This window comes from Aspergillus glaucus, assembly GCF_001890805.1.
Source record: "Aspergillus glaucus CBS 516.65 unplaced genomic scaffold ASPGLscaffold_10, whole genome shotgun sequence".
Classification (NCBI taxonomy): Eukaryota; Fungi; Ascomycota; class Eurotiomycetes; order Eurotiales; family Aspergillaceae; genus Aspergillus; species Aspergillus glaucus.
In genome coordinates this window covers 268868-291224 of record NW_019170462.1, presented here as the reverse complement: position 1 = coordinate 291224, position 22357 = coordinate 268868, and the positions used below count along the sequence as shown (strand labels likewise).

The 22357-nt window shown below is 51.1% G+C and overlaps 9 protein-coding genes across 9 annotated transcripts; 2 read left to right on the top strand and 7 right to left on the bottom strand.

Annotated features, from left to right (window-relative positions):
• Positions 1-39: 39 nt before the first annotated feature.
• Positions 40-4134, bottom strand: ASPGLDRAFT_74309 (putative cytoskeleton assembly control protein Sla2). Its single transcript, XM_022549729.1, has 7 exons — positions 3929-4134; positions 3811-3857; positions 3722-3739; positions 3599-3674; positions 1851-3531; positions 586-1800; positions 40-478 (listed from the first exon to the last, which is right to left on the bottom strand). The coding sequence occupies exons 1-7, from the start codon at positions 3934-3936 to the stop codon at positions 392-394; spliced, it is 3132 nt and encodes a 1043-aa protein (XP_022400881.1). The 5' UTR covers positions 3937-4134; the 3' UTR covers positions 40-391.
• Positions 4135-4620: 486 nt separating this feature from the next.
• Positions 4621-7487, bottom strand: ASPGLDRAFT_125931 (uncharacterized protein; the record flags this gene model as incomplete). The annotated part of the gene is made up of 2 exons (XM_022540605.1): positions 4621-6919; positions 6988-7487. The coding sequence occupies 2 exons, from the start codon at positions 7485-7487 to the stop codon at positions 4621-4623; spliced, it is 2799 nt and encodes a 932-aa protein (XP_022400880.1).
• Positions 7488-8227: 740 nt separating this feature from the next.
• Positions 8228-12177, bottom strand: ASPGLDRAFT_66460 (uncharacterized protein; the record flags this gene model as incomplete). The annotated part of the gene is made up of 5 exons (XM_022549019.1): positions 8228-8389; positions 8446-9623; positions 10108-10228; positions 10295-11592; positions 11688-12177. 5 exons carry the CDS (start codon positions 12175-12177, stop codon positions 8228-8230), a joined length of 3249 nt encoding a protein of 1082 aa, XP_022400879.1.
• A 559-nt stretch (positions 12178-12736) lies between these two features.
• Positions 12737-13595, top strand: ASPGLDRAFT_126142 (uncharacterized protein; the record flags this gene model as incomplete). The annotated part of the gene is made up of 3 exons (XM_022540631.1): positions 12737-12801; positions 12860-13228; positions 13289-13595. The coding sequence occupies 3 exons, from the start codon at positions 12737-12739 to the stop codon at positions 13593-13595; spliced, it is 741 nt and encodes a 246-aa protein (XP_022400878.1).
• A 701-nt stretch (positions 13596-14296) lies between these two features.
• ASPGLDRAFT_149326 (putative transcription initiation factor TFIID subunit 12) lies at positions 14297-16838 on the top strand. The gene is made up of 2 exons (XM_022542021.1): positions 14297-16148; positions 16208-16838. The coding sequence occupies exons 1-2, from the start codon at positions 14535-14537 to the stop codon at positions 16460-16462; spliced, it is 1869 nt and encodes a 622-aa protein (XP_022400877.1). The 5' UTR covers positions 14297-14534; the 3' UTR covers positions 16463-16838.
• A 995-nt stretch (positions 16839-17833) lies between these two features.
• On the bottom strand, positions 17834-18563 carry ASPGLDRAFT_46995 (ankyrin repeat domain-containing protein; the record flags this gene model as incomplete). The annotated part of the gene is made up of 3 exons (XM_022546571.1): positions 18515-18563; positions 18044-18458; positions 17834-17974 (listed from the first exon to the last, which is right to left on the bottom strand). Coding segments are annotated over exons 2-3 (533 nt in total), but the record flags the coding sequence as incomplete, so codon positions are not given.
• Positions 18564-18692: 129 nt separating this feature from the next.
• Positions 18693-19998, bottom strand: ASPGLDRAFT_298995 (uncharacterized protein). The gene is made up of 3 exons (XM_022543899.1): positions 19636-19998; positions 18878-19576; positions 18693-18824 (listed from the first exon to the last, which is right to left on the bottom strand). Exon 2 carries the CDS (start codon positions 19509-19511, stop codon positions 19062-19064), a length of 450 nt encoding a protein of 149 aa, XP_022400875.1. The 5' UTR covers positions 19512-19576; positions 19636-19998; the 3' UTR covers positions 18693-18824; positions 18878-19061.
• A 300-nt stretch (positions 19999-20298) lies between these two features.
• ASPGLDRAFT_46992 (uncharacterized protein) lies at positions 20299-21913 on the bottom strand. Its single transcript, XM_022546570.1, has 2 exons — positions 21739-21913; positions 20299-21690 (listed from the first exon to the last, which is right to left on the bottom strand). Exon 2 carries the CDS (start codon positions 21604-21606, stop codon positions 20770-20772), a length of 837 nt encoding a protein of 278 aa, XP_022400874.1. The 5' UTR covers positions 21607-21690; positions 21739-21913; the 3' UTR covers positions 20299-20769.
• On the bottom strand, positions 21549-22178 carry ASPGLDRAFT_298463 (uncharacterized protein). Its single transcript, XM_022543892.1, has 2 exons — positions 22002-22178; positions 21549-21914 (listed from the first exon to the last, which is right to left on the bottom strand). Exons 1-2 carry the CDS (start codon positions 22091-22093, stop codon positions 21731-21733), a joined length of 276 nt encoding a protein of 91 aa, XP_022400873.1. The 5' UTR covers positions 22094-22178; the 3' UTR covers positions 21549-21730.
• Positions 22179-22357: the final 179 nt, after the last annotated feature.

Here is a 22357-nt window from a genome sequence, read left to right as displayed (position 1 = left end):
AAAAAAAAAAAAAAAAAAAAAAAAAAAAAAAGCAATGACATGACCAATACAACCGAGGATCACATTATTCGACGGAAATGGAAGTTCAAGAGAATTAGACAAAGAAAGTCAAATGTTTGAAGGAAAAGCAAACAGGGATCGCCGTCGTCGATCAGCGGAAGATTACATGACAGCCCAACAGCTCCACGGTTCACCCAACCAACATACAGACAGCATAACGAATTTAATAATATGTATCGATATTGTATCTACTGGTATATCCAAGCCAAACAAACGGAAGTAATCGGGGAAAGAGGAACGGAAAAGAAACGAAAGATAGGAGAAATCCTGCAAACGAGTCAAAACGAGCAAACGAAAAAGCAAAGGTCCACCACATCTGTATACACCTGAACTAATCCTCCTGGTACGAAATCTTCCGCATCTCACCCAGACGTTGTCTAGCCCGAGACAGACCATTCTCCAGCTGTAGGATTTCAACCTGTAACGCGGTAATGTTAGCATGTGTCTCGGAGAATTAAGACAATAAAGGCATCTATCTTTGCAAAAGAAAGAAGAGAAGAAAGAAAAAGGGGAAAAGAAACATACCTGCTGCTCCATCTCCCGCACCTTGAACTCATGCGAGCTAAGCTTCGAATAATCCACCGTCTCCGTCTCATCCCTGTTCCGCTCTGAGATGATATCCTGCACCTGTCTCACCAGCTTGCGACATGCGACACCAACAGCCTTACTAGCGCCCTCCAGCCGATCCTGCGTCTTGCTCATGAAGCTAGCCTTGACACGACTGGCTGCGACCAGCTGCGCTGTACTAGCGGCGACATCGTTACTAGCCACAATGAGTTGTTCGGGGGAGTTGCGGCCTGAGATGACGCCGTCGGCCGTCTCGATGAGGGTGTTTGTTGAGGATGCGACGGCTTTGGCGGCGGAGATGAGACCTTCCGTCCAGCGGTTGTTTTTCTTGTAGAAGGCTGTCTTGGAGGAGCTTCCGCGGCCTTCACGGACGATTTCTTGCTGTGTTGCTGTGGCGGCTTTGATGAGCTCGGCGATGGCGGTTGTGACTGCGATTGCGGCTTCTAGGATCGAGTCGTTGATGCGTAGCTCGTAGGTTGAGAAGCCCTCGCGGGGCTTCTTCTTCATCTTGGCGAGACGCTCTGCGGCGGCTTCGATCGCGTCCGCGGCCTTGTTGAGTTCCTGGTCGACCAGGTCGCCCAGGTCGCCGCTGGTGCTGATCTTGCTGCTCTTGGGGGCGAAGGCGTCGACCAGCTTGGATAGGGACTGCAGGTCACGCTGGACTTCGAGGTTGTTGTTGATCACCACGTCCGTCTTCTTCAGGGCGTCCAGGCCCTCCAGACGGAAGGACTGGAGACCGCGGAAGAACCGCACGGTCGCTTGGGCGGACTTGCGGGCGCCGTTGGTGAGCTGGTCGGCGCTCTTGTCGTCATTGGCCAGGCGCGTCAGACCCTTGGTGTTGCTCAACACGTCGGCAACCGAGCCCGAGAAATCGGAGACGGTGCGAATTATCTCAGCGTGTGGGCTGTTCGGACCGTCCGCGATGAAGTTGTTGAACGCCGTCGAGAACTCGGTTGCAGAGGCAGAGGCCTTTTCGATTTGCGACAGCACGTACGGAGGAGACGCGTTCTGGTTACCGGCCTGCATAGAGGAGTCCAACTCGTACAGAGCATCGTCCACACGCTGCACACCCATTTGAAGAACAGAGTCGATGATGTCGTTGATCTTCGAGACGGCCCCATGCAGAACGTGGTCGATCTGCGTATCCAACGCTGTGTCGGTATCACCTTGGCTCTGCAGAGGTTAGTAGCTGAATCATTTCCCAGTAATATGAATGTACGTACCATCTTCGCCTCCTCCAACTCTATGAGAGCCTGCTCCATTCCAGATTTGTACACCTCAATCTCCTCATCCTTCTCTTGAAGAGCAAGGTCATGTTCGCGCTGACGATCACCAATCTTGGACGAGTCCTCATCAATAGCACGAGACTTGTTCCGCAAGGCTTCCTCCAGATCAGCCATCTCACGGTTGTACTTGGACAACAGAGACGAGATCTCAGTGCCCTTCGACCGCTCAGCATTCTCTGCCCGGTCAATAGCGAACCGCAGCTCCCGCTTGACCTTCTCCAACTCCTCCTTGTTCGTCCCAGTAAGACGGTCCCGGTCGTGCAAGGCACGGTCACGCTCACGAATCATATCAGCCAACTCCAGGTTCTTCGTCTTGAGCTCGCGTTCCAACTTCTCCCGGCGGTCGATCGCCTCCTGCGCCGAGGCGGCCTTGATCTTGAGACTCTTGGTTGTCTGCAGGAGATCCAAGTGCTCGTGACGGAGCTGAGAGTACAGCTTAGCCAAAGCTTCATACTTGGCTCGCCATGTGTTGACCTGCTCCTGCAAGGACCTGATCTGCTCGTCGCGCGAGGTGTTCTGCATGTTCGTGTTCGTTATGAGCTGGTTCATCTGCTCTTCCAGATCCTTCACGCGACGGTCGTACTCCTGCAACATGAGCTGGTCCCGCTCAAACTGTGCGCGGGCGTTGAGGTTCTCGCGTTCAAGCTCGGCCAGGCGACCCTGTGTATGCGACTGGTACTGCTGCTGCATGAGCTGCTCCTGGGCCAGACGCGCTTGCTCCGCCTGTAGACGCTGTTGTTCCTCAAAATCGCGCTGTGCTTGTTGCTGCATGAGGAGCTGCTGTCGTTGTTGGTCCTCCCACTGCTGCTGAAGACGCGCCTGCTCTGCCTCGTACTCCTCCTGTTGACGCTTGGCTTCGGTGCTCCAGAAGTCGTTGATGGGCTCGGGCTCGACGGCGCGCGGCTTCGGTGGCGGCGTTGGCTCCCGTTCCACCTCCCTTGCCGGTCTCCTGGGTAGAGCTGGCCGGTCATCGTCCTCGGCCAGGAGGTTCGGTGGGTCTTGAGGCAACTTCGGGATGGTAATAAGACTGGTAAGGTAGCGCAGGTTCGAGCACTCGTAGTAAAACCGAACAAGGCGATAGTGCTGCGAGTTGTATCGACCCCGAAGCGGCTCCAGCGCCTCATCATCCCCAGTAGTAGTATGCATAGCCCTCAACATACTAGTAATAAACTTGTAAATACCATAACTCTCTTGCACAAGCGGCACCAGCGCCGAAATCCGACACTCATTGTTCGTCCCGGACAGGAAATGCGAGAAAACCAGCTTCTGGAACGCATCGATCTGATCCTGCAGGTTCATGAGATCGTTAATCGTCTCATAACCCTCGTTCGGATCGTTGATCGACTTCAAACTGATATACTCCTCGTACTCGAACAGACCGTTGAACTCAGGGTGGTCCCGGTGGAAGTTCAGTTTCGACTCGAGGAAGAACACATATTCCCGGATGATGGGTCCGTATCCGCGGATTCCCTCGCCGGCAACACCGCGCATCAAGCTGTCCACCCAGTTCACATGTTGTTGTGCTTCGCGGACCACAATCGGGTGTCCTTCCTGCAGAACCTTGTGTATCGTGATGAGGGCCTTGAACGTCTGGACTTCGTCGGCGAGGACAGGTTGTCTGTTCGAGGTGACAGCAGTCGTTAGCCCACGTCCCCCAACACCATAATTATTATACCGCCACGTACACTTTCATACCAGCCCAAAAGGCCGCCGACGACTTGTGGTCCCATGTGTAAACGATGCAACTGCGGACATGTTTCCCTAGACGAATCAGCGGAGTTCGGAGGATAACGACAAGGAGTTCGTACGTTTAGGAGCGGTTTCCTCTATAATTACAAATATTAGCTTCAATCCATCTAAAACCTGACAATATAACAGCAGTGGTCACGCTACTCACCAATACTGGTAGCTTTGCGGATGTTAATCGCCAAATCCGCCTCCGTGCTGGCCACAAGTTAGCTCATATGCTCCCTCTTCTCTTCCTCTCTCTCCATCGGAATATAATAACAACATACCGACTCATTTTGGTGATGCGATTCGTCAGTGTCGTGGAGGCTCAGGGGAGTAGAAGACGGAGCGGAGTACGGGGAGCAGTTGTAATAATAGTAGCTAGCTGGTGGGCCCGAATCCCGAGCGGCCACGGAGAGCGCTGACGCAACAGAAGCTCTAAACAGAGAATTAACAGAACAGAACAGAACACTCAACAGGGTATGAAGAGAAAAGAAAAGTGTTGGAGAAATGACGTTGAAGAACGTTGACGCCTGCGGAGTACGTACTGCTTGCTCCCTCGCGCTTGGCGCAACAACGCGTGGCAACCCTGCCCAATCCCCAGTCGGGTACAGGGTCTTCTGGAGGCAAACATGGTTCGGGCAATATACCCCTGGTATTGGAGGCTACAATTATGGCTGTCACTGGAATTGTAAGCTACACTCAAGGTCGCGATATTGAACCGGAGAGCATACACCTCCGGTATGGTATAGATACGATTAGGGTGAGGATTGGGTAATTATACTTCGGATTTAAGCATGATTGAAGCTCCCACGTAGTCCAGCTTTACAAGTACATATATAACCAATACGCCAATTATCATGATTGCCATATATATGTAACTCAAAACGCCCGCTCAAAGTACACAAATGCCTGCACTGCAGAGCTATCACAAGGTCGATAATGTTGTCACTTCTCATACAATCCAGTCCAATACTGCCTATGGGAAAAAGCCATCCGTCGCCGATAATATCTCCATCCCATGAGGTGTAGACGGTCGAGCCGCAGGTGGAGTATTTTGACTAGCCTCCTGGCTCTTCGGACTCTCATTTGCCTGGCTGGGAATATCCTGGCTCTCAACCGGAGACTCGGACGGCTCATCTTCGACAGCCTGTTCTGCACCCTGGCCCAACAACCCCTTGCTTGGATCAAGGTCAGCAGCCGGACTGTCCGGCCCCGAATCAAGAGGTGCTTCGATCACCAACAAGTCCTCCGACTGATCAACAGATTCCTCAGAGCTCGACACAGGCCTCCGTCTGGGAAGTGGTGGTTTTGGGACCGGTCTCTTATTTCCCTCACGTTCCGGCAGTGAAGGTGGAAGGGGCTTCCGTTTAGTCGAAACGGAGTTCCTTTTGAAGCCACCATACCTGTCCGGGTGTGGAAGCGGTGTTCCCGGAGGAGGGAGAGGATGGCCACGTCCAATCGGCTCTTCTGGGGTACCGGCAGGCCGAGGGGCATCCTGTCCGGCATTCTGCTCTCCTCTGCCAAGCATATTCAGTCCCCATTTCTTCGCCACGGCAGTCGCTTGCCCAAATGTGATAGAGGCTTGCGATTTACTGTCTTCAGAAGGTGTCATGGTTTTGGTGAGGCTATCGAACGTGCCGCGTCGTTTTGTCTTCGTGCTGCCTATTGACGTGGTAGTTCCTACTGATGTAGTCGAGGTGCGAGCAACGTTTGTTAGGTTGACGGACGAGCTGTTTGGTCGATGTGAAGATGGAGGGCGCGATTCACTGCTAAGCTCGCCAACACCATCGAGGGACTCCAAAATAGATGGTTCGCGACTCGGGGGCAGAGTCGACGGCACCTCCGGGGGAACCAGACTCTCCGTAGCCGGGGTACTGGCGGCTGTTTTGTCTGGCGAACTAGGTGGAGAACGGTTGGAAATCTCGATCATAGCACTGGTAGCGCTACTCTTCTCCTCGCTCTTACCGTCATTAACTTTGTCGATTTTCGCATTGTCGGCCGTAACCACGGGATCAGCAGCGTTGGAAAACGTCTGAGACCGAATCGCTCGTGGCAATGGAGCCAGCTTGTCAACACCAGACGAGGATGCAGTCGGGCTATTTGGGTCCTCCGGGATAGATGACTTGGAGCTTTTGCGGGATTTCACAGCCGCAGGAACAGGTTCGGAGAGTACCGGCATACTCATTGTACGGTCATCTTTCGATTTGAGCACGTTCAACGATTCATCCTTGTTGCCTTCTTGCTTCTGAGATTCGTCTGGAATAACTGCATTCGGGTCATGTTTCGGGATTTCTCGCTCCCAGATTCCTCCACGGAACGGCTGAGAAAAGGTGTCGAGGAAGGGAACATCATCCCAGAACGGTAAAACAACACTTTCGGCAATGACCTCCCGGATCCTGCTCTCGATAGTGCGGAGGATAATGCCGTACGTTATTTGCTTTGAGCTGACAACAGGCTCAATATCCATCACCATGTTCGGCATACTTTCGAACGACATCCACATTCGATTGCTGGGAGGGGGCTTGAAGCGAAGCAACAGGTGACCCTCGAGCTTTTTCAATACTATAGCCAGAACGATGTCGACTTCCCTAGCCTTGAAACGGGGTCCCAAGTCGATGCGCACCGTGGCGGAGATTTCGACCCGGAAGTTGCCGGTATATTGAAGATCTGTTTCGACGCAGCAGTTACCATCGACGGTAAGATCCTTGAGTCTTGGGTTAGTGATAAACGGGGCCCCTTCGCCCATATCGATCTTCCGCAAGCCGATCTTGCTGATGAAGTTGGGTTTGTTGACCCGAGAGATCTTCTTGGTTATCTTTCCCCGTACAAATTCCTCCATCTCTGGCGTTTTGTACAAGGCAAGGAACAGCCTACCAAGCACTGCGTTGATCCATCTGGTTTGCAACTGCTCCTCTGAGGAATGCAACCGCTGGACGAGTGTGACAATATGCCTGGTATCGAATTGCTGGCACTTGGGTGGCCTACTATCCGGATCCCACATCTTTGCCTGGTTCTGAAGCAAGGCAAAGTAGAAGTCCTCCTTTTCCGACAGATTCTCCGAGAATAAATAGAACGGAGGCGTCGGACCACCCAGATCACCAAGGGATTCCAGTCGTCGCGAGAGACAGACAGCATTTCTCTTCAGCCAGAGCTCGCCTTCGGGGATCTTCTCCTCTTTCTCACCGCCGCAGATGCTCACATCGTGGTGAGCAAGCGAAATCACATACCGCACTTCGACTTGGTTCGCATCATCATAAAGCATAAGATGGCCATGCCTATTCCGGAGTAGTATACAATTAGCGTCCCTGCGGGGTACATAGACGAGCGACGAAGGGAGGTATACCGAAGAACAATATAAAACACATTCCTAGCCCTCTTCCCACTCTTCCCAGTCGTCTTTGCCGGCTCGATACTCGGTGTCTGCTTTCTATCAAACAAACTCCGGTACATAGTCTGATAGACGCTGGGACTCTCCGCGGCGATCACCTCCCCAGCCGGTGTAGTCCGCTCTGGCGGTTTCCCATTGACTCCACCGGGGACATACTCGCGACAAACGGCAAAGTAACCAGCCGCGACATCTGATTCATGTGTTCGATGGAACTCCTCGGCCAGTGCATCCGTCCCGGACTTGAGGCTGTCTTGGTCATCGGTAGGGCGGTGGAGGAGGTCTCGATCTCGCGCTTGTTCGCATTGCGGTTGTTGTTTCTGTTGCTTGTGAGATGGTGAAGTCGGAGTATCCGGGAGGGAGAGGTAGATAAACAGGAAGACCAGCGACAGGACTAGAGGGAAGAAGGTGAGTCCGCCGAGGAGGTATACGAAGAGAAAGCTGCCGACTGAACCCATCGGGACCAAGTGGATTAAAGAAGCAGCAACGAAAGCTCCATCATCATAGAAACAGCGATGCTGCTTGCTTGTTTCGTAGTATGTGTGACACTTAACTCACCAATACCTGAGCAGATAGAGATGGATAAAGTGTACAAGTAAAGGTGTCGTTTCGCCGAACAGGCCGAGCGAGGCGATGAACGCATGGGAGTATCCATACGAGGTAAGGACGTAAACCGCCCGCGGGCCAATCAGGGACCTCAGGCCCTCTGCATGACGGCATCGGGAGGGGATCATTGTTGGTCCGGGAGTCACGGGTACTTCCGCTGGTATTAGATACAATATTAGTACGGTTCAGTACAGCGGAGGCCTCGGAAGTACAGTACAGTAGCAGTATGTAGCAGTAGTATTGAGCTTCATCTCTATGAAACACTCCAGTTGCCAGTAGATTATAACCCTGGTACCACAGTCGTATCCAATTGCAGGTACAAAGTTAGTTTATGTCAGCAGGGCTAAATCTTAACTATCAGAAAGTGCATATGACATATGAACATCCTGTATGAAGCATCCCGGTACACCGTTCTATCTAGATCTATTCCCATATCACAGAAAGACCCGATACTTTTCTTTTCACATACAGCAATCAATAAAACATAAAAACATACACATGAGGCATAATAGTACAAGGGATATTCCAAAACAACAACGCCTATATGAACGGCGCTTTTTCGTGTATAAAATGGATGGTGATGGCAGTTCCTCTACTTCCGTCGCTTCATGGTCTTCTCGCACATCTCGATCAAGCCAGACCTGGCTGCACTGTCAGGGAGGTCGCTGATGGCAGCGATGGCGTTGTTGGCGTATTCCCGGGCAAGGGCACGGGTCTGCTCGACACCGTCGCTCTTGTGGACGATTTCACGGGCCTACAAATTACAATTAGTACCAAACTTTAGGTGTTCAAGGCAATTTCAAAACTTACTCTTTGCACATCTCCCTCCTGGGAGAATTTCCGGCCAACCAATGGACCAAGCTCAGGGTTCTGCTTCCATGCAAACAAAAGGGGAGCAGTTGCAAGTCCCAATTCCAGATCCGCACCGGCGGGCTTGCCCAACTCCACCTCAGTCACAGTGTAGTCCAGCATGTCATCCACAAGCTGGAATGCCAGACCCAGGTTACGACCGTAAGAGTAGGCAGCCTCAATCACCTCAGGGGCACTCTGGCTGAGCACCGCCGTCGAGCGGCACGACTTGCTAATCAAACTGGCCGTCTTCAGGTATGTCTTTTGCAGGTAGTAGGAGATGGTCTCGTCGGTGAAAACGGGGTTCTTCTCGTCCTCGGCCGTGTTCTTCAATTGCATGAACTCGCCCTCAACAAGGTTGGCAATCACGGTACCCATCAATTCCGTGACCTCAGGGTCGCGCAGACGTGCCAACGCAACCGAGGCACGTCCCAGCAAGAAGTCACCAGCCAAAACCGCCATCTTGTTTCCAAACTGAGTATTTGCGGAGTTGGATCCCCGGCGGGTAACTGCGTTGTCAATGACGTCGTCGTGGAGGAGCGAGGCCGTGTGAATTAATTCGGTAATCTCAGCCAACCGCCGCTGAGACGGGAGGATGTTCTCATCGCCTTCAAAGTCGTACTTGGCCTCGGCAGACCGAGCCACGAGCGGGTTCGTATCCGGATTCAAATCAGACAACACTTCGGACGAGGTAATCGAATCATCGACTGACGGCGCATTTGAATTCGCAGAAAGTCGTGGAGCTAGCGCAATTGCCTGGGACATGAGCAGGACCAACATGGGCCGCATGTGCTTGCCTTCGCTCCGGGTATAGTACTTGGCGACCTTGTCGAGTGTAGGATGCCCTGAGCCCAGTAATTGCCGGATGTTCTTGGTGAGAAACTTGAGCTCCTTGCCCACAATTCTTAACGGGTCTACCGAAATGCCTGGCGGTGCCTTGGGCAGGCCCTTGAAGATTGTCTGAGCAGCGGACACGGCGGCGCCGAATGGGGGTGCATCTTTCCGCCTCGAGGGATGGTAATTCCGGGACTGCAGTTGGATTTGGTTCGAGAGGTCATTGCGGAGGCATTGCCAACATATCGAGGTCGAGAGTGCAGCTCGTGATGAGAGGACCAGCCCGGAGGCCGGGGCGGTTCGAACTTTCATAGTAAGAGGGGTAAGACAGTTCAGGTCATGGAAGACATGAGAATTGAGTAATAACTGTAAATATCAGTATTCAACAATTGAACACGCTAGGGATTGATAGCTGAGACCGGTTGCGTGCTGGTGCGGGAAATCCTAAACCGGCGGAAGAATTCGAAAATCGCGGCGGTGGCATCGGACCGGCACGGAGGCTCTGCGGAGATATCTTCCCACAAGCTCTACATAGTACAAGCAATGCCCGTACGAAATGGACAGAATACGGTTAAGGATACATTTAAATAGACTACGGGGTCTAAACAGAGAGAAAAAGAAATGTTCAATAAATAAATTGTCATGCCAACGACGCTAATGAGCTCAAGCCTGCCCATTCCCCCCCATCGTACACACCGAACTGCAGACAATCCTGCCCATTGATAAAAGCGGACCGTAATGATTATATCCTCCACTTCCTAGATCATTAAATCGCGTCGAAGTCTCCACCAGCATCCTCATCATCCATGTCTCCTTCCTGAATTTCCTTGGCCAACTCACGCTCACGTTCCCGGGCTTCCTGCGCGCTCTTCAGCTCAAGACGGTGCTGGTTCATAGGGAACCTCATAGCCTATTCGAAGGGAAAATGGGTTAGTCACTGTAAATAACCAAGGTATAATCATTGCCAGAAGCTTACTTTGACGCTCTCGTCGTGGAGAGCCAAGCATGCCCGGATACGCTCGTCGAACACCTCACCAGGCTCTCTGGTGGCGTAGATGTCTCCAACTTCCTTGCTCTTCATGTAACCACTCTCGTGGTCGAGACTGGCCTCGATGACACCGTCCCGAATCGCCTTGGCAACAATGTACTCCGCCGACTCTTCGCTATCCAGGCCCAAACGGAGACAGATGTCCCGCAAGGAGATGCGAGAGTAGGACAACGACATCATCCGGATACCCGTTTTGATGACGTTCTGTCTCAAACGGAGAATGAGGGTATACGTGCCATCCTTTCTGAACGTAGCGGTGTGTGTGTTTACAATGTTCAAGAATCCATCCAAATCACCCACACTCACTGACTGAGAAAGGAGGAAGTACGGGTGCATGGCACGCTCAAGTGCGGGTTGTCGGAAAATTGCGCGGTCAGGGATATCACCCATCAGCAGTTCGACGACTACCAAGAGCTTGTGCGATGCTTGGTAAAATCCACGCGCAATATTGCTTGTAGGCGATTTCCGGGTGGCTCCGATCAAGTTGTCGTGGGCGTCAGTGTACTGCAGTTGAATAGCGCGAATACGGCCCAGGTAGTATAGATACCGAGCAATCTGGTTGTTGGATGCGGAAGCGGGGAATTGGTTGTGCGAGATGAGCAAGTCAGCCTGCGAAATGTGAGATGTCGACAGGTAGTTGCGCAGCAGCAGCGTCATCACCGTCGCCTGGGTGTCGGCATCCTTTCGAAGAACAGCAGTCCTGAGCGCTGCCAGCAGAGGCTGGCGGATGGACGTGACCGTGGCCGCAGGAGACGGGGGAAGAGGGGCGATTTGCTCGAAGAAAAGGGAGTAGTAGAAGTAAACGCGAGCAGCGAGCGAGTCAAGAGTGCGGCGGTTCAGTGTCCGCATACGCTCGATCAACTCTGTCGAAAACTTGGCACCCTTTTGGACGTCTTTCTTGTCATACAGATAGATCTGGGCAAGGATGGACAAGTACGTGTCCACCTCTGGCAAGATCTCCTTGGGAGAAGACTTGTTCTTTTCCGAGTCAACTTCCATATCCGAACTAGCCACAGCGCTTTCAATGGCACCAGGTCGATCGATGGCGTCAAGCAAGAACGAAGCCGTGAGACTCGATGGCGGGTAGGTCTCCACTATAACTTCTGAAATCACATCGGCCGTGATATGTTTGCGCATCGAGGATATCGATCGCAAAACGCGGAGTGTAAATCTGGGGTCGAATTGGGTGACGGCACGCTCGAGGAGGGCGAAGTTGGTCTTGATGTCTGTTGTATAGAACAATAGTTTTGTGCAATATTAGCCATCTTTTTCTTCTTGCTCCAAGATAAAAACAGGAATAGGACAGTGCGAATAGACTAACCCTGGATGGCCTTGACCTTGGGGTCAACCTTAGGCTCGGACTTGGACTCATCGCCCTCGTCCATCGCAACATCACCCTCCTTGTCCGGACCTTGACCGCCGGATAACCTCGAACCCTTGGTAGGGGGCACTACAACAGTCATCTCGTCACCTTCCCGCTCCTTCCTGGTGTTGATTGAGGATGTAGGCCCACCTGCCGTATCCTCTCCCATCTCGACGTCCTCAGAACCCTTCGCACCATTCTTCGTCGGATCCGAGCCGTTGGCCTGTCGCTGATCGCCCTTCCCCATGTTGGAGTCTGCGGAGCTATTCGTCGATCCGGCCTTCTTGGAAGGAGCAGCAGATTTGGACTTGTTAGCAGTAGAGCGGGCGGGCGCGGGCTTATCCTTGTTGGAACTTGGACACTGTGAGCTGCAATGCGCTTGATTATCGTTAGTGGAACAGGGTATCTCTGACTTGCTGTTTGATCTCAGGGAACGTCTCTCCGACATCTTTCCAGCTTTCGAACTCGGTTTAAGCAATGGGTGCGGTATCGGGCACAAGAAGGAAGGGATCTCAACACAACCGCCGTCCGTAAGACACCAAAAGAAGTGACTTCAATAAGAGGCGACGAGAAGCAGAAAGAAACCAAGCAATCAAAGCAAAGGGAAACGATAAGAAAGAGGAAAGTTGAGAAGGTGGTGAAGACGGGTTGATGAGGTGATGTCAAGAACGGGCGTTTGGGATGGACGCAGACAGAACAGCAGGGCTTAGTCAGGCATTGGAGGGAAGCTTACTTACTGAGCTGCAGAAGATGCCTTGACAGCGGCAGGATAATTTCTGAATTTGTGGGAGAAAATACAGTGGTTAGATAGAAGGTATTTTGACCGGAGATCAGTCGCCGTAGCTAGTGAGCTCTTTGCCTTCTTCACTCGTTCCGGTTGCTACGCGTTGCCACCTCTCAGTAACTGTCGACGCCTCAGGCAGAAACTCCCGCTTTTCTTGGCAAAACAACAATAATGCGGCATAGAGGAACTTGTATACAATTAACTGTCAGACTTCAAGCTCAACATGTCGTTGCTTGCGAATCATCTGGAGCAGATTGCTCTCTCTTCCAATGCTATCGCTGATCTCTCGTAAGATCTGGTTGTCCCTCGTTCATTACAGTCGCATTCTAACCAAAGACGATCCCAGATTCCCCCCACCACGGATCTTCACGAACTCATTGCTGAGCTCTCCCGACATTACGTCTCTGATTCGCGACACGGAAGTTCATGAGCGCGCTCTTTTCCAGATTGACCCAGCCGCAAAAGCCTCCAACCCGTCCCAGAGACGAGCAACCCGGCGGGGCACCACCTTTCAGCCCGAGGCGGAGAGAGAATCAATGGCTAGTCGGATCTATGCTGCAAAGAACAATCGAAACCAGTCAGCTGTGGCGAGAGTACTAGGATCTGATATGATGGAAGAAATCAGACGATCAACTGGCACGTCAACGAGAGGGCCTCGTGGTGAGGTGAACATTGACGTTCTGCTAAGAGGTGCAGAGATCCTTTGCAATGTCTAGTAAGTGCTCTACTCTTTGTCTACCCTGCTCGTTGATCTGACATCTGACCACGTGATTAGTCCGGTTGCTGGTGCGCAGGACAAGATTACTAGCCTTCGATACCGTCACGAGATAATCTCAGGCTCCATTGCCAACCTGGAGGAACGGGTAGCGAGAAACACGGACGAATTAGATCAGATGAGAGGCTCCTATGGTGATGATGACGACTACGACAATCCTGCCCTCTCGCAAGCGGTGACTCCAGAGGTTACCGACGATGATATTGAGCGAGAGCTGGAGGAGATCAGAGAACTCGAACGAAGAAAACGGGCTATGGAGGCTCGTGTCACAGGCATGGAAAGAGACCTGGGTGGCTTGATGGAGTGATCCTGACATTTGCTCGCGATGGACATACTTACGAACAACATTTGGACTGACCTCGACGCCACGAATTAAACACCCTGGTCTATTTGGGATACCTTCACCAGCACACGCCATTACCCAACCGCCTCCGCCATTTAGCCTCCTGCTGCTGATTAGGTCTAGTGCGTGGGATAACAGGTCTTTGATGCAGAGGGTACTGTCTCATTAATCTACACGAAGACCACTGTTTCGACTTCATCTGGTGGTCGCAATGATCACATCGACCCTTCATGGTCTGACAACATCTATAGATGGCTACAAGGTGCACCACAGCAGCACTGCCTACAGGGCTATATCGCGCCGGACTGGTGATATTCAAAGGGTATCAACCTCTGTCAGTCCTGCAGCCATGCTGTCAACACGTGAAACCGGTAGTGGATATTATTTTTCTCTGCTAGATCTCTTATTTGCGGCAAAATGCAAAAGATTGTTGTCATATAGCAACTTCCTTGTTAGCTTTGTGTTTTTGGATGAATAGCCTAATGCAGAACAATAATACGGATTCTCGAGAGCAATATAGCTTATTTGGAATCAACAAGTGAATATAATTAGAATAACAATTAAACAGCAACAATGGACGATAGACTGTAGTACTGTGAAAGATGCCAAGCCTGAGGCTCTTCTCCGCCATCGCTTGACGATCCAACATCACTTCCGTGACCACTGCTGCTGCTTGCGATCCGCGACACTCTTGGGCTTCGCGTCTCACGGTCGGTGTGCTTTGCTCTATCTGTGCGCGATACGATCTCGTTGCATTTTCTTATTCGATTCCATTCGTTGATTCCTTCGTGAACCCCCGTTATCGCTTCCGAACTCCCCTACCGACGTCTAGACATCAACCGTCAGCATACGTACGACCTTGCCTCTGTCTCTCGCTATTTTATCATTAATAGTTCGACCAACATGGATGGCTCTCAGCCGCAAACCAACCCTACGCAGAACAACCAACCGATGGTCGCACCCCAACATTCGAATTTGATCCGGACCGACCAGGTACAGAAACTGCCGCACCTTAATGAACAGCAAAAGGCGCAGCATACCCAGATAGTACGCAGCTTCTGGGAGATTTTGAACACCCGGGATCCGCAGAGTACCGAATACCAGTCCGCGCATCTCAAACTCGCGCAGCTTTCGCAGACCTTAATGAAGGGCATGCGACTCTATCAGGCAAATCGCCAACAGCAGATGCAACAGCACCAGGCGGCTGCTGGGGTGGCACAGGGCCAGCCGGTTCAGCGCTCTCAGTCAGCAAACCCACAGTCCTTCGGGCAGCTTTTGCCTCAGATTCAGCAGAAGGTTAACAGCTTGAACTTCTTTTTGCCGCCGAATATCAGTCAGGAGCAGATCCAGAGTTGGCTGCCAGAGGCGCGGCTACGGTACGGTATCGCGCTGCAGAAACAAGAGCTCGGTCGGGTACGGATTGCTGAGCTGCGCCAGCAGTTCAGTCAGCGACAGACTGCGGGCAATCTGAGCCAGGAGGAGGTGCAGGATTTCAAGAACCGACAGCTTGCGTCGGAGAAGCTTTACCGTGAGGGAAGCGATTTTCTGAACAAGTTCAAGGAGCAACAGGAAGGGTTCAAGGCTCAGCAACAACAAAATCAGCAATTCAACCGGACAAACGTCCAAAACGTTCAAAACGTTCAAAACGTCCCTCAAGCGCAAGTGCATCCTGCCCAAACGGGAGAGCCAGCCGCGGCCGCCACGCCAGTGACTGCTGGTAGTGACAATCGCCCTGTCAACGCCGCTCCAGGAACAATGAATCAAGCACCTACCCCAGCCCCTCATACTATCAACTCCGCTGTGAATGCAGCACGAAATCAAGCGGGGCAAGTAGCCATGACCCCAACGGCTTCACAGCCTGGGCAGGTGCCACCAACTGCACAAGCACCAGGGGCCGCGCCTACCACCACACCTGCTCCTCCTCAACAACCAACACAACCCCAAGCGCCGCAAGGCACTCAACCGCAAATGACATACCCCCAACCACCAAACATGAACGGAACTACGCCCACTCCCACTACCGCCCCTCAACCGATGAACCAGCAACAAGTACCACCGCGTCCTCTATCCCACCAAGCTGCCATGAACCAGGCAGCCCAGACCTACGCCAACACCAACGCTCCTAGCAGCGTAAATAACGCGGGCAACATGACCCAACCCAGCATGACCCAACCAGCCGCCACAGCAAACCAGGCTGCGAATAATGCAACTACCCAGGGCTACATCCCCAACCGCGCCACTGAGAACTCAGCCCGCAACATTAACATGGCTATCCCTAAAAACCTTAACGTGCCCCCGCCAGAGCCTGTCGCCATGTCACCTGCTCGACCAACCCTGTCTGGTGGCCCTAGCCACGGAGCGATGGGTATGATGGGCCAGCCCGCTATCCAGAAGCACCCTGGTTACGTCCTGGAGGGCGAGGGTCAGCGCGTCCTCAGCAAAAAGATGCTCGACATTCTCGTCCGTCAAGTCACCGGTGGAGGCGAAGGTGAAGGACTCACACCAGACGCTGAAGAGGTACGTACCCTTTCTACTCCACTTTACCTCACCATACAAGTATACTAAGTGAATGACAGTTTGTCCTCCAAATGGCCGACGACTTCGTCGACGACGTGATAACCGCAGCCTGCCGCCTCGCCAAACTCCGCCCCTCCTCTACCCTCGAACTCCGCGACATCCAACTCGTCCTCGAACGGAACTACAACATGCGCATCTCTGGTTTTTCCACCGATGACCTCCGTACCGTCAAGAAACCTCAGCCGACGCAGGGTTGGACACAGAAGATGTCTGCTGTTCAGGCGGCCAAGGTTACTCAGGGCAAGGCCGAGTAATCCCTTTCTGGTCTCCTTTCCGTTATGAGAGTCTACTTTTTCTCTTTTGTTATGGTTCGAGTTTAGCCGGCGTCGATGGGAGGTTATCTCTTTCACTTACGCTTTTCTGCTTTTTGGATTGATAGTGGGATATCATCGTAAAACTGTTATTTGCTTATAGGTCAGGCCAAGTCGAGTCAGGGAACGGGGAATTGCTGCATGTACAATTGGCGTTTTCTTTTCTCTATCGGTTAACTTGTTACCCAGAATGATTGGAATTGAATGATATCAAGTCACCGCAACAATACATGTACACTCACCCAATTGGATCATCCGAATCGACCGTGGGTGTCGTCTGCCGCCACTTGGATGCCAATAAAGACAAATAAAAGGGTTCATCTCTTTCTTAGAAAAACAGCACTCAAATAAGTGCAATTGTCCAGTGTAAACACAGCTTACGATAGTCTGGCAGGCGTAAGAACGTATCACAGGGGATATACATTGCTCAATGAAGGATCTAGTTCGCCTAAAGAGGCTTAACATCCGAAGTTTGACCAATCTGTAGCACATCAATGGCATCCCAGGGTTTCTGTATCTCACCTCCAGTGTTCCGTGCCCTACACAGAAAGGTTGGTACACCGAAAATCAGCCTGCCACCACCCTCCAACGAAATAAGTTAACTGTCAATGAGAGCATCTCGATCCCGAGGGATGACTCAATCTGATAGTGCTCTACAAGGCATATCGAGCTTGTTGCTTAGATGATCAATTGAATGAAACAATCTTACGTTTAGGCCAATAATTTGGTAATACAGCCACGGAGTGATGTAACGCAAGCTCTTTTTTATCCTGGATTTCGCCGAATACAAATCATCCAATGTAACATATCTGGGAACTTTTTCTGGAAATGGTGATCCTCTGTAAGCTCGATTCACCGAAGCAGATTGCTCAAACGTATAATGCACGGACGTTGATGTGCTGATATGGGAAGGTGGAGGTCTCTTGTTGGGCAACAGCCCTAGAACAGGCTCGTTATCCTTTAACGATGTCGCTAATCTCAAACGTGGATCCTTGGCGCTAGGATCAGGTCTTCCCCTGAGCAACGGTTTTGGAACAGACCCCTTCAATAGCAACTCAAAAATTTGTGGCGCATGGTTTGCAACTGCCCATGACAATGGAGTACGGCCGTTGTTGTCCTTGGAGTCTGGGTCTGCCCCCGAGTCCAGCAGTAGCTTGGCTGACCTACTATAGGCCACGGTGGAGTTAGCAGCCCACGCAAGGGGAGTTTGGCCGCGGTTATCCTAGGAATCAGGATCAGCTCCCATCTCCAGCAGCACTCTGACAATAACTTCATTATCGGTTTCCGCGGCCCGTGAAAGTGGAGTACACCCACAATCATCCTTAGAATCAGGGTCAACTTTTCCACTTTGCAGTAAGAGCTGAACAATTTGTTCGCAGTCAGATGATAAGGCTACTGCGAATGAGAGTGGAATTCGACCACAGTTGCTTTTGGAGTCAGGCTCAACTCCTGCCTCTAAAAGTAGCTTAACAACCTGTGCATATTCTCTTTCTTCATGTTTGCATCGCCTCGGTAATTCCTCACCTCCCGTGCCAGCCCATGAAAGTGGGCTTCGACCATTTTGACCCTCCCTCCAGCAACAATCTGACACCTCCTGCGAAGCCTCTCTCCGCAGCATCTGATAGTAATCCCTTGCCAGATTCCAATTCGGAAGCGACAGCGCCTTTTGAAGCAATAGTTCCATCATCTCCTCGTTCTCGTTCCATACTGCCCAGTAAAGTGGCGTTCGGCATTTGTAGTCCATGGTATTCGGATCCGAATTCCAGTCCAGCAATAGCTTCACCATCCTTGTATGGTGATACGCTGCCGTATCTAGTAATGCGCAAAATCCGGAGCTATCTCTAGCATCTGGATTCACTCCCGTCTCAAATAGGAGCTTGACCGTTCCTTCGTGACCATTTGCTGCCGCCACTGACATTGGGCTCATGCCAAAGGCGCCCTCGAAGTTAGGATCAGCGCCACCCTTCAACAGAATTCTAGTCATGCCTTCTTCACCTTTCATTGTCCTCTGTATTTGGATCTGATCCCATTTCTAGCAAAGCAGTGGCTACGGCCTCATGGCCACGAATTATTGCCTGAAACAACGGCGTCCGGCCGCGTGATGCGTCTTTGGAGTTTTTGTCATCCATGCGTTCGAGTAAAAGTCTGACTGCCACCTCATGACCATTCTCCGCTGCATAGAACAAGGGAGTGTTATTACTTATATCCCCGTGGTTCGGATTAGCCCCGCGCTCTAGCAAGAGCCCGACTGTAAGCTCGTGACCGTTCGCCGCAGCCCATGACAACGGAGTTAGGCCATACTCGTCTGTTGCGTTTGGATCAGCGCCTTTCTCTAGCAAGATTTCAGTAGCGAATCACGTCTGGTATGCTTTGCCAAGCGCGGATAATTCCTTCTCAGATCCTCCAGGCACTGGTTTATGTCTAATCCATCGAGCTCATGCTTGCTCTCTAGCTTCGTCAATGCCGTAAGTAAAGCGTTGGGCGGTCTGTTCAAAGCCCCGGTTCGTTTGAAACCACCGTCATTTTCTGCCTTGCCGAGATCTCATTGGACCACCCCTGTGTACTGGTCTCCCGGTGTGCTAACCACAACGTCGCCAAGTTTAACCTTGGGAGAAATCCCGCCGCCGATACCAACCATAAGACCGATTCTTATCGACGGGAAAGTGCCGATCATGGAAGCTGCGACGGCCGCCGCTGCATTGGTGCCGATTGTGCCTTTAGGCAGACAGGCAATAACGACATTGTGGTCACCAATGGATCCAAGCGTGTACGTGTTATGGTCGCTTGATGGCTTGGGAAGGTTATCGTGTCTTTCGTCCAACATTGCCGTTGCCGCAGTTTGCTCCTTCGTCAGTGCGCAAACCCATCCCACGGTGTAGTCATTATGAGCCAGTCTCTTCAGCGAGGATCGGTCCAGTCTCCTCTTCTTATTGCCGGTATTCTCTTCGCTGCTGACCTCCCGGGCTCTCTTCGGTGCGTCTGGGTCCGCCATCTCGGTGGAGATTCGTGTCTGAACGTATGAATCGACAGGTCAGATCTAGCGGTTGCGATATTCACCTAGAAGTCGTCAATTAGTTGTCAAGAGATATACGCTAAACATGATCATACACACTCACAGATTGAACAGGGTGATAAGGAAAGACGATGTTGCGATCCCGCCAGAGGGGAATCAAGCTAAGAAGTCGGGCTGACTGCACAGCCAACTATCTTCGCAGATCTCACGCCACTTCAAGTGGCTGGGCGTGAACTTCAGTATACACGCCTTGGCAGACATCTTCGACGTTGTCCTCGATTAGGATCAGATTATTGGCCAAATGTCAGCGAAGTATGAATACGATGCTGTTATGTTGGAAGATGCGCATAGTAACTAGTACTCGTACTGCCAGATGATAATTCAGGAATGGCTATTTGAATAAAACAATAACAGAGTAAAGATGGAAATTGATGGCTATGATTAAGATATCAATAACTTGGTTGTCAATGGAAGTTTAGGAAGGTACCCCAAATAGTCACATGATATGTATGCGCAACACGTGACATATAGTGTGCATACACGGCCTACTCTTGTGTCATTAATCAGAATGGCTAATATCATACTGGATCAGCTTGGAACTACATTCCGGCTCTTAGGGACCTCAGCTCTGTGCATAGTGGTGCATAAGCAAGTCCTATCTGGTTGCCCGTTGCGGGTGCTGCTGCTCCCAGAGGGCAGCATGTGATTCCCGGAGTACTTTAGACCTCTGTTAGTGAACTTAGAGTAAGTAAATAATCTAATTCTGGGACAGTCGACGAGATTATGAAGTATCAAGTCAAATCAACCCAACGCTACATATTACCAATTCCTCTAACTTCCCCTGTCCAAGAGCAAAAAAATGGACATCCACTATGGTAAGCTAGCGCTGTCTTTGCTAGGGGTCTATCTGATCCTCCAGAGTATATACCGTCTTTATTTCCACCCTCTCCGACACATCCCAAGCTAGCCGCCATAACCTATTCCTATGAGTTCTACTATAACTGTATCCGCGGCGGGAAGTTCCGGTCTGAGATTGGGCGTATGCACCGAGTATACGGTATGTTTCTCGTTTCACGAAGAGGGACCAGTAAAATCTTGGAGTGTTCAATTAACCTATCACCGCAGGTCCCATTGCTCGCATAAGCCCACACGAAGTCCACATTTGCTTCTACCACGAGACCTATGCATCGAGTGAAAGACCACTGACTCCGTCTAGAGTAATTCGTTGTTTTCCCGATTACTCCCACATAGACTGCAAGTCGACGGGTAGTCCTTTGTCATTCTGATCTACCAAGCTGAAGATCTTCAACATGCCTTGTGATGAAACTAACGCGCATTTCTTCCAGGTTGCCGTCCGAGCCAGCTCGACAATAACCCGAAGCAGAGCTGCAAGCTTCTTCAGCTGTTCTTGATGGCTCTCCTCCCATTCCTTAAGCTTTCCCATCCTTAAGATATTCCTTTTTGTAATGCTCGTAAACATCCCAGTCTCATCATAATGTCCGGCACAGAGAATAGGCGTCTGCGAAAACCAAAGCTGTTCTGTGTTCTTGGAGACATCTAGGTTCTTTCCAACTGCTCCAGTTTTGATCTCGATAATCCGAGACGGAGCGACCAAATTCCCCCATTTTAATATTGTATATCCCGTTGGGGTCTTGTTGCTTCTCGGCGCAGGCATTCCCCTGCGAATGTCATCGTCAAAACCGGTGCATCCGTCGACTTCATATCGCAGAATGATCTTAACGTCCCCGAGCATATAGCGAATGGCCCGATTATGGGTCATGCTATTCCTGACACCCCTTGGTCGGCAGGTAGATGCCTTTTCAAATTCATGTCCATATCCCGCAAACCCGTTGATATTTGTGAGTGCTTTCGGCGTCCAGCAATAAAACAACACTGTGTCGTTGACGACCTCCACATCGATGCGGAATGAACTCTTCTTACCACTCACGAAACCCAGCAAGACCCGGAGATTGCGTTGATCCGAGACAAGGTCGATGTCATTCATTTTCATCCCGGGTTGTGTGAGAGATAAAGGCTCTGAAGAGCGGCTCGAGAGGACATTTAAGGAACACATGTCGATTCGGGTCCATCGGCGATACTCTTGAATCTGGCTTGATACTGCTTGGTGTAATTGGGGGCTTCCAGATGGAAGGGGAGCCTTGACATGATGAGCGTTATTATACAGAAGGAATATTGATCTACCCACCAGGCACAATGATTGTTCTTCGGTACTTTGGTAGTAGATTGTACGACGTTAATGTCGCTAGATCGACCTTTGTGGTAGCAAGGTCATCTCTAGGCTGGATGGAGTCTAGAGAAATCTCCCCCAAGACATCTCCTAGACCTTTGAGAAGAGGATCTTTGGGCATATTGGTGATGAGACTGGTGATGAAGGATGGATGGTTCAGCGTGCCAAGCGTAAGCACTGATGCCCAAAGCCAAGTTCTTCTGCCTGAGGCCGGCGCTTACTCTATATAAGTACCGTCTATAGGCCTGCTCGAACCGAAGATGTGTGTACTTTTGAAAGAATTATCTCGATTTGTTGTCACGACCCCGGGCATGAGCAAAACCGATGAGGCCCCTAAAGAAATCCTCAAGAAAATAATACCAACGAGAGATATCTGTATTGATATACTTACTTACAGTACTGTATGTCTTTCGTTCTATTCAATCAAACTTCTAGTGGGAGAAAAACGGAAGAAAAGGTTCAAAACAATATCAATCCAAGCCGCTCAAAACTTGCTCTCAGAACAATAATAGCAAAAACAAGTATAAAGAAAAGGAAATACGCGTGTACTCTGTTTGCCCATCCATGAATGCAACAA

Excerpts from the sequence above, each read along its gene's own strand:
- ASPGLDRAFT_74309 (XM_022549729.1), bottom strand. Across the intron at positions 3,532-3,598 it reads TTTTGGGCTGGTATGAAAGT|ACAACCTGTCCTCGCCGACG; the intron begins GTACGTGGCGGT and ends CACCTCGAACAG. Across the intron at positions 1,801-1,850 it reads AGTTGGAGGAGGCGAAGATG|AGCCAAGGTGATACCGACAC; the intron begins GTACGTACATTC and ends TAACCTCTGCAG.
- ASPGLDRAFT_149326 (XM_022542021.1), top strand. The coding sequence starts at position 14,535 with ATGGATGGCTCTCAGCCGCAAACCAACCCTACGCAGAACAACCAACCG. Across the intron at positions 16,149-16,207 it reads TCACACCAGACGCTGAAGAG|TTTGTCCTCCAAATGGCCGA; the intron begins GTACGTACCCTT and ends AGTGAATGACAG.
- ASPGLDRAFT_298995 (XM_022543899.1), bottom strand. The coding sequence starts at position 19,511 with ATGGCGGACCCAGACGCACCGAAGAGAGCCCGGGAGGTCAGCAGCGAA.
- ASPGLDRAFT_46992 (XM_022546570.1), bottom strand. The coding sequence starts at position 21,606 with ATGTGTTCCTTAAATGTCCTCTCGAGCCGCTCTTCAGAGCCTTTATCT.
- ASPGLDRAFT_298463 (XM_022543892.1), bottom strand. The coding sequence starts at position 22,093 with ATGCCCGGGGTCGTGACAACAAATCGAGATAATTCTTTCAAAAGTACA. Across the intron at positions 21,915-22,001 it reads ATAGACGGTACTTATATAGA|TCTCATCACCAATATGCCCA; the intron begins GTAAGCGCCGGC and ends CTTCATCACCAG.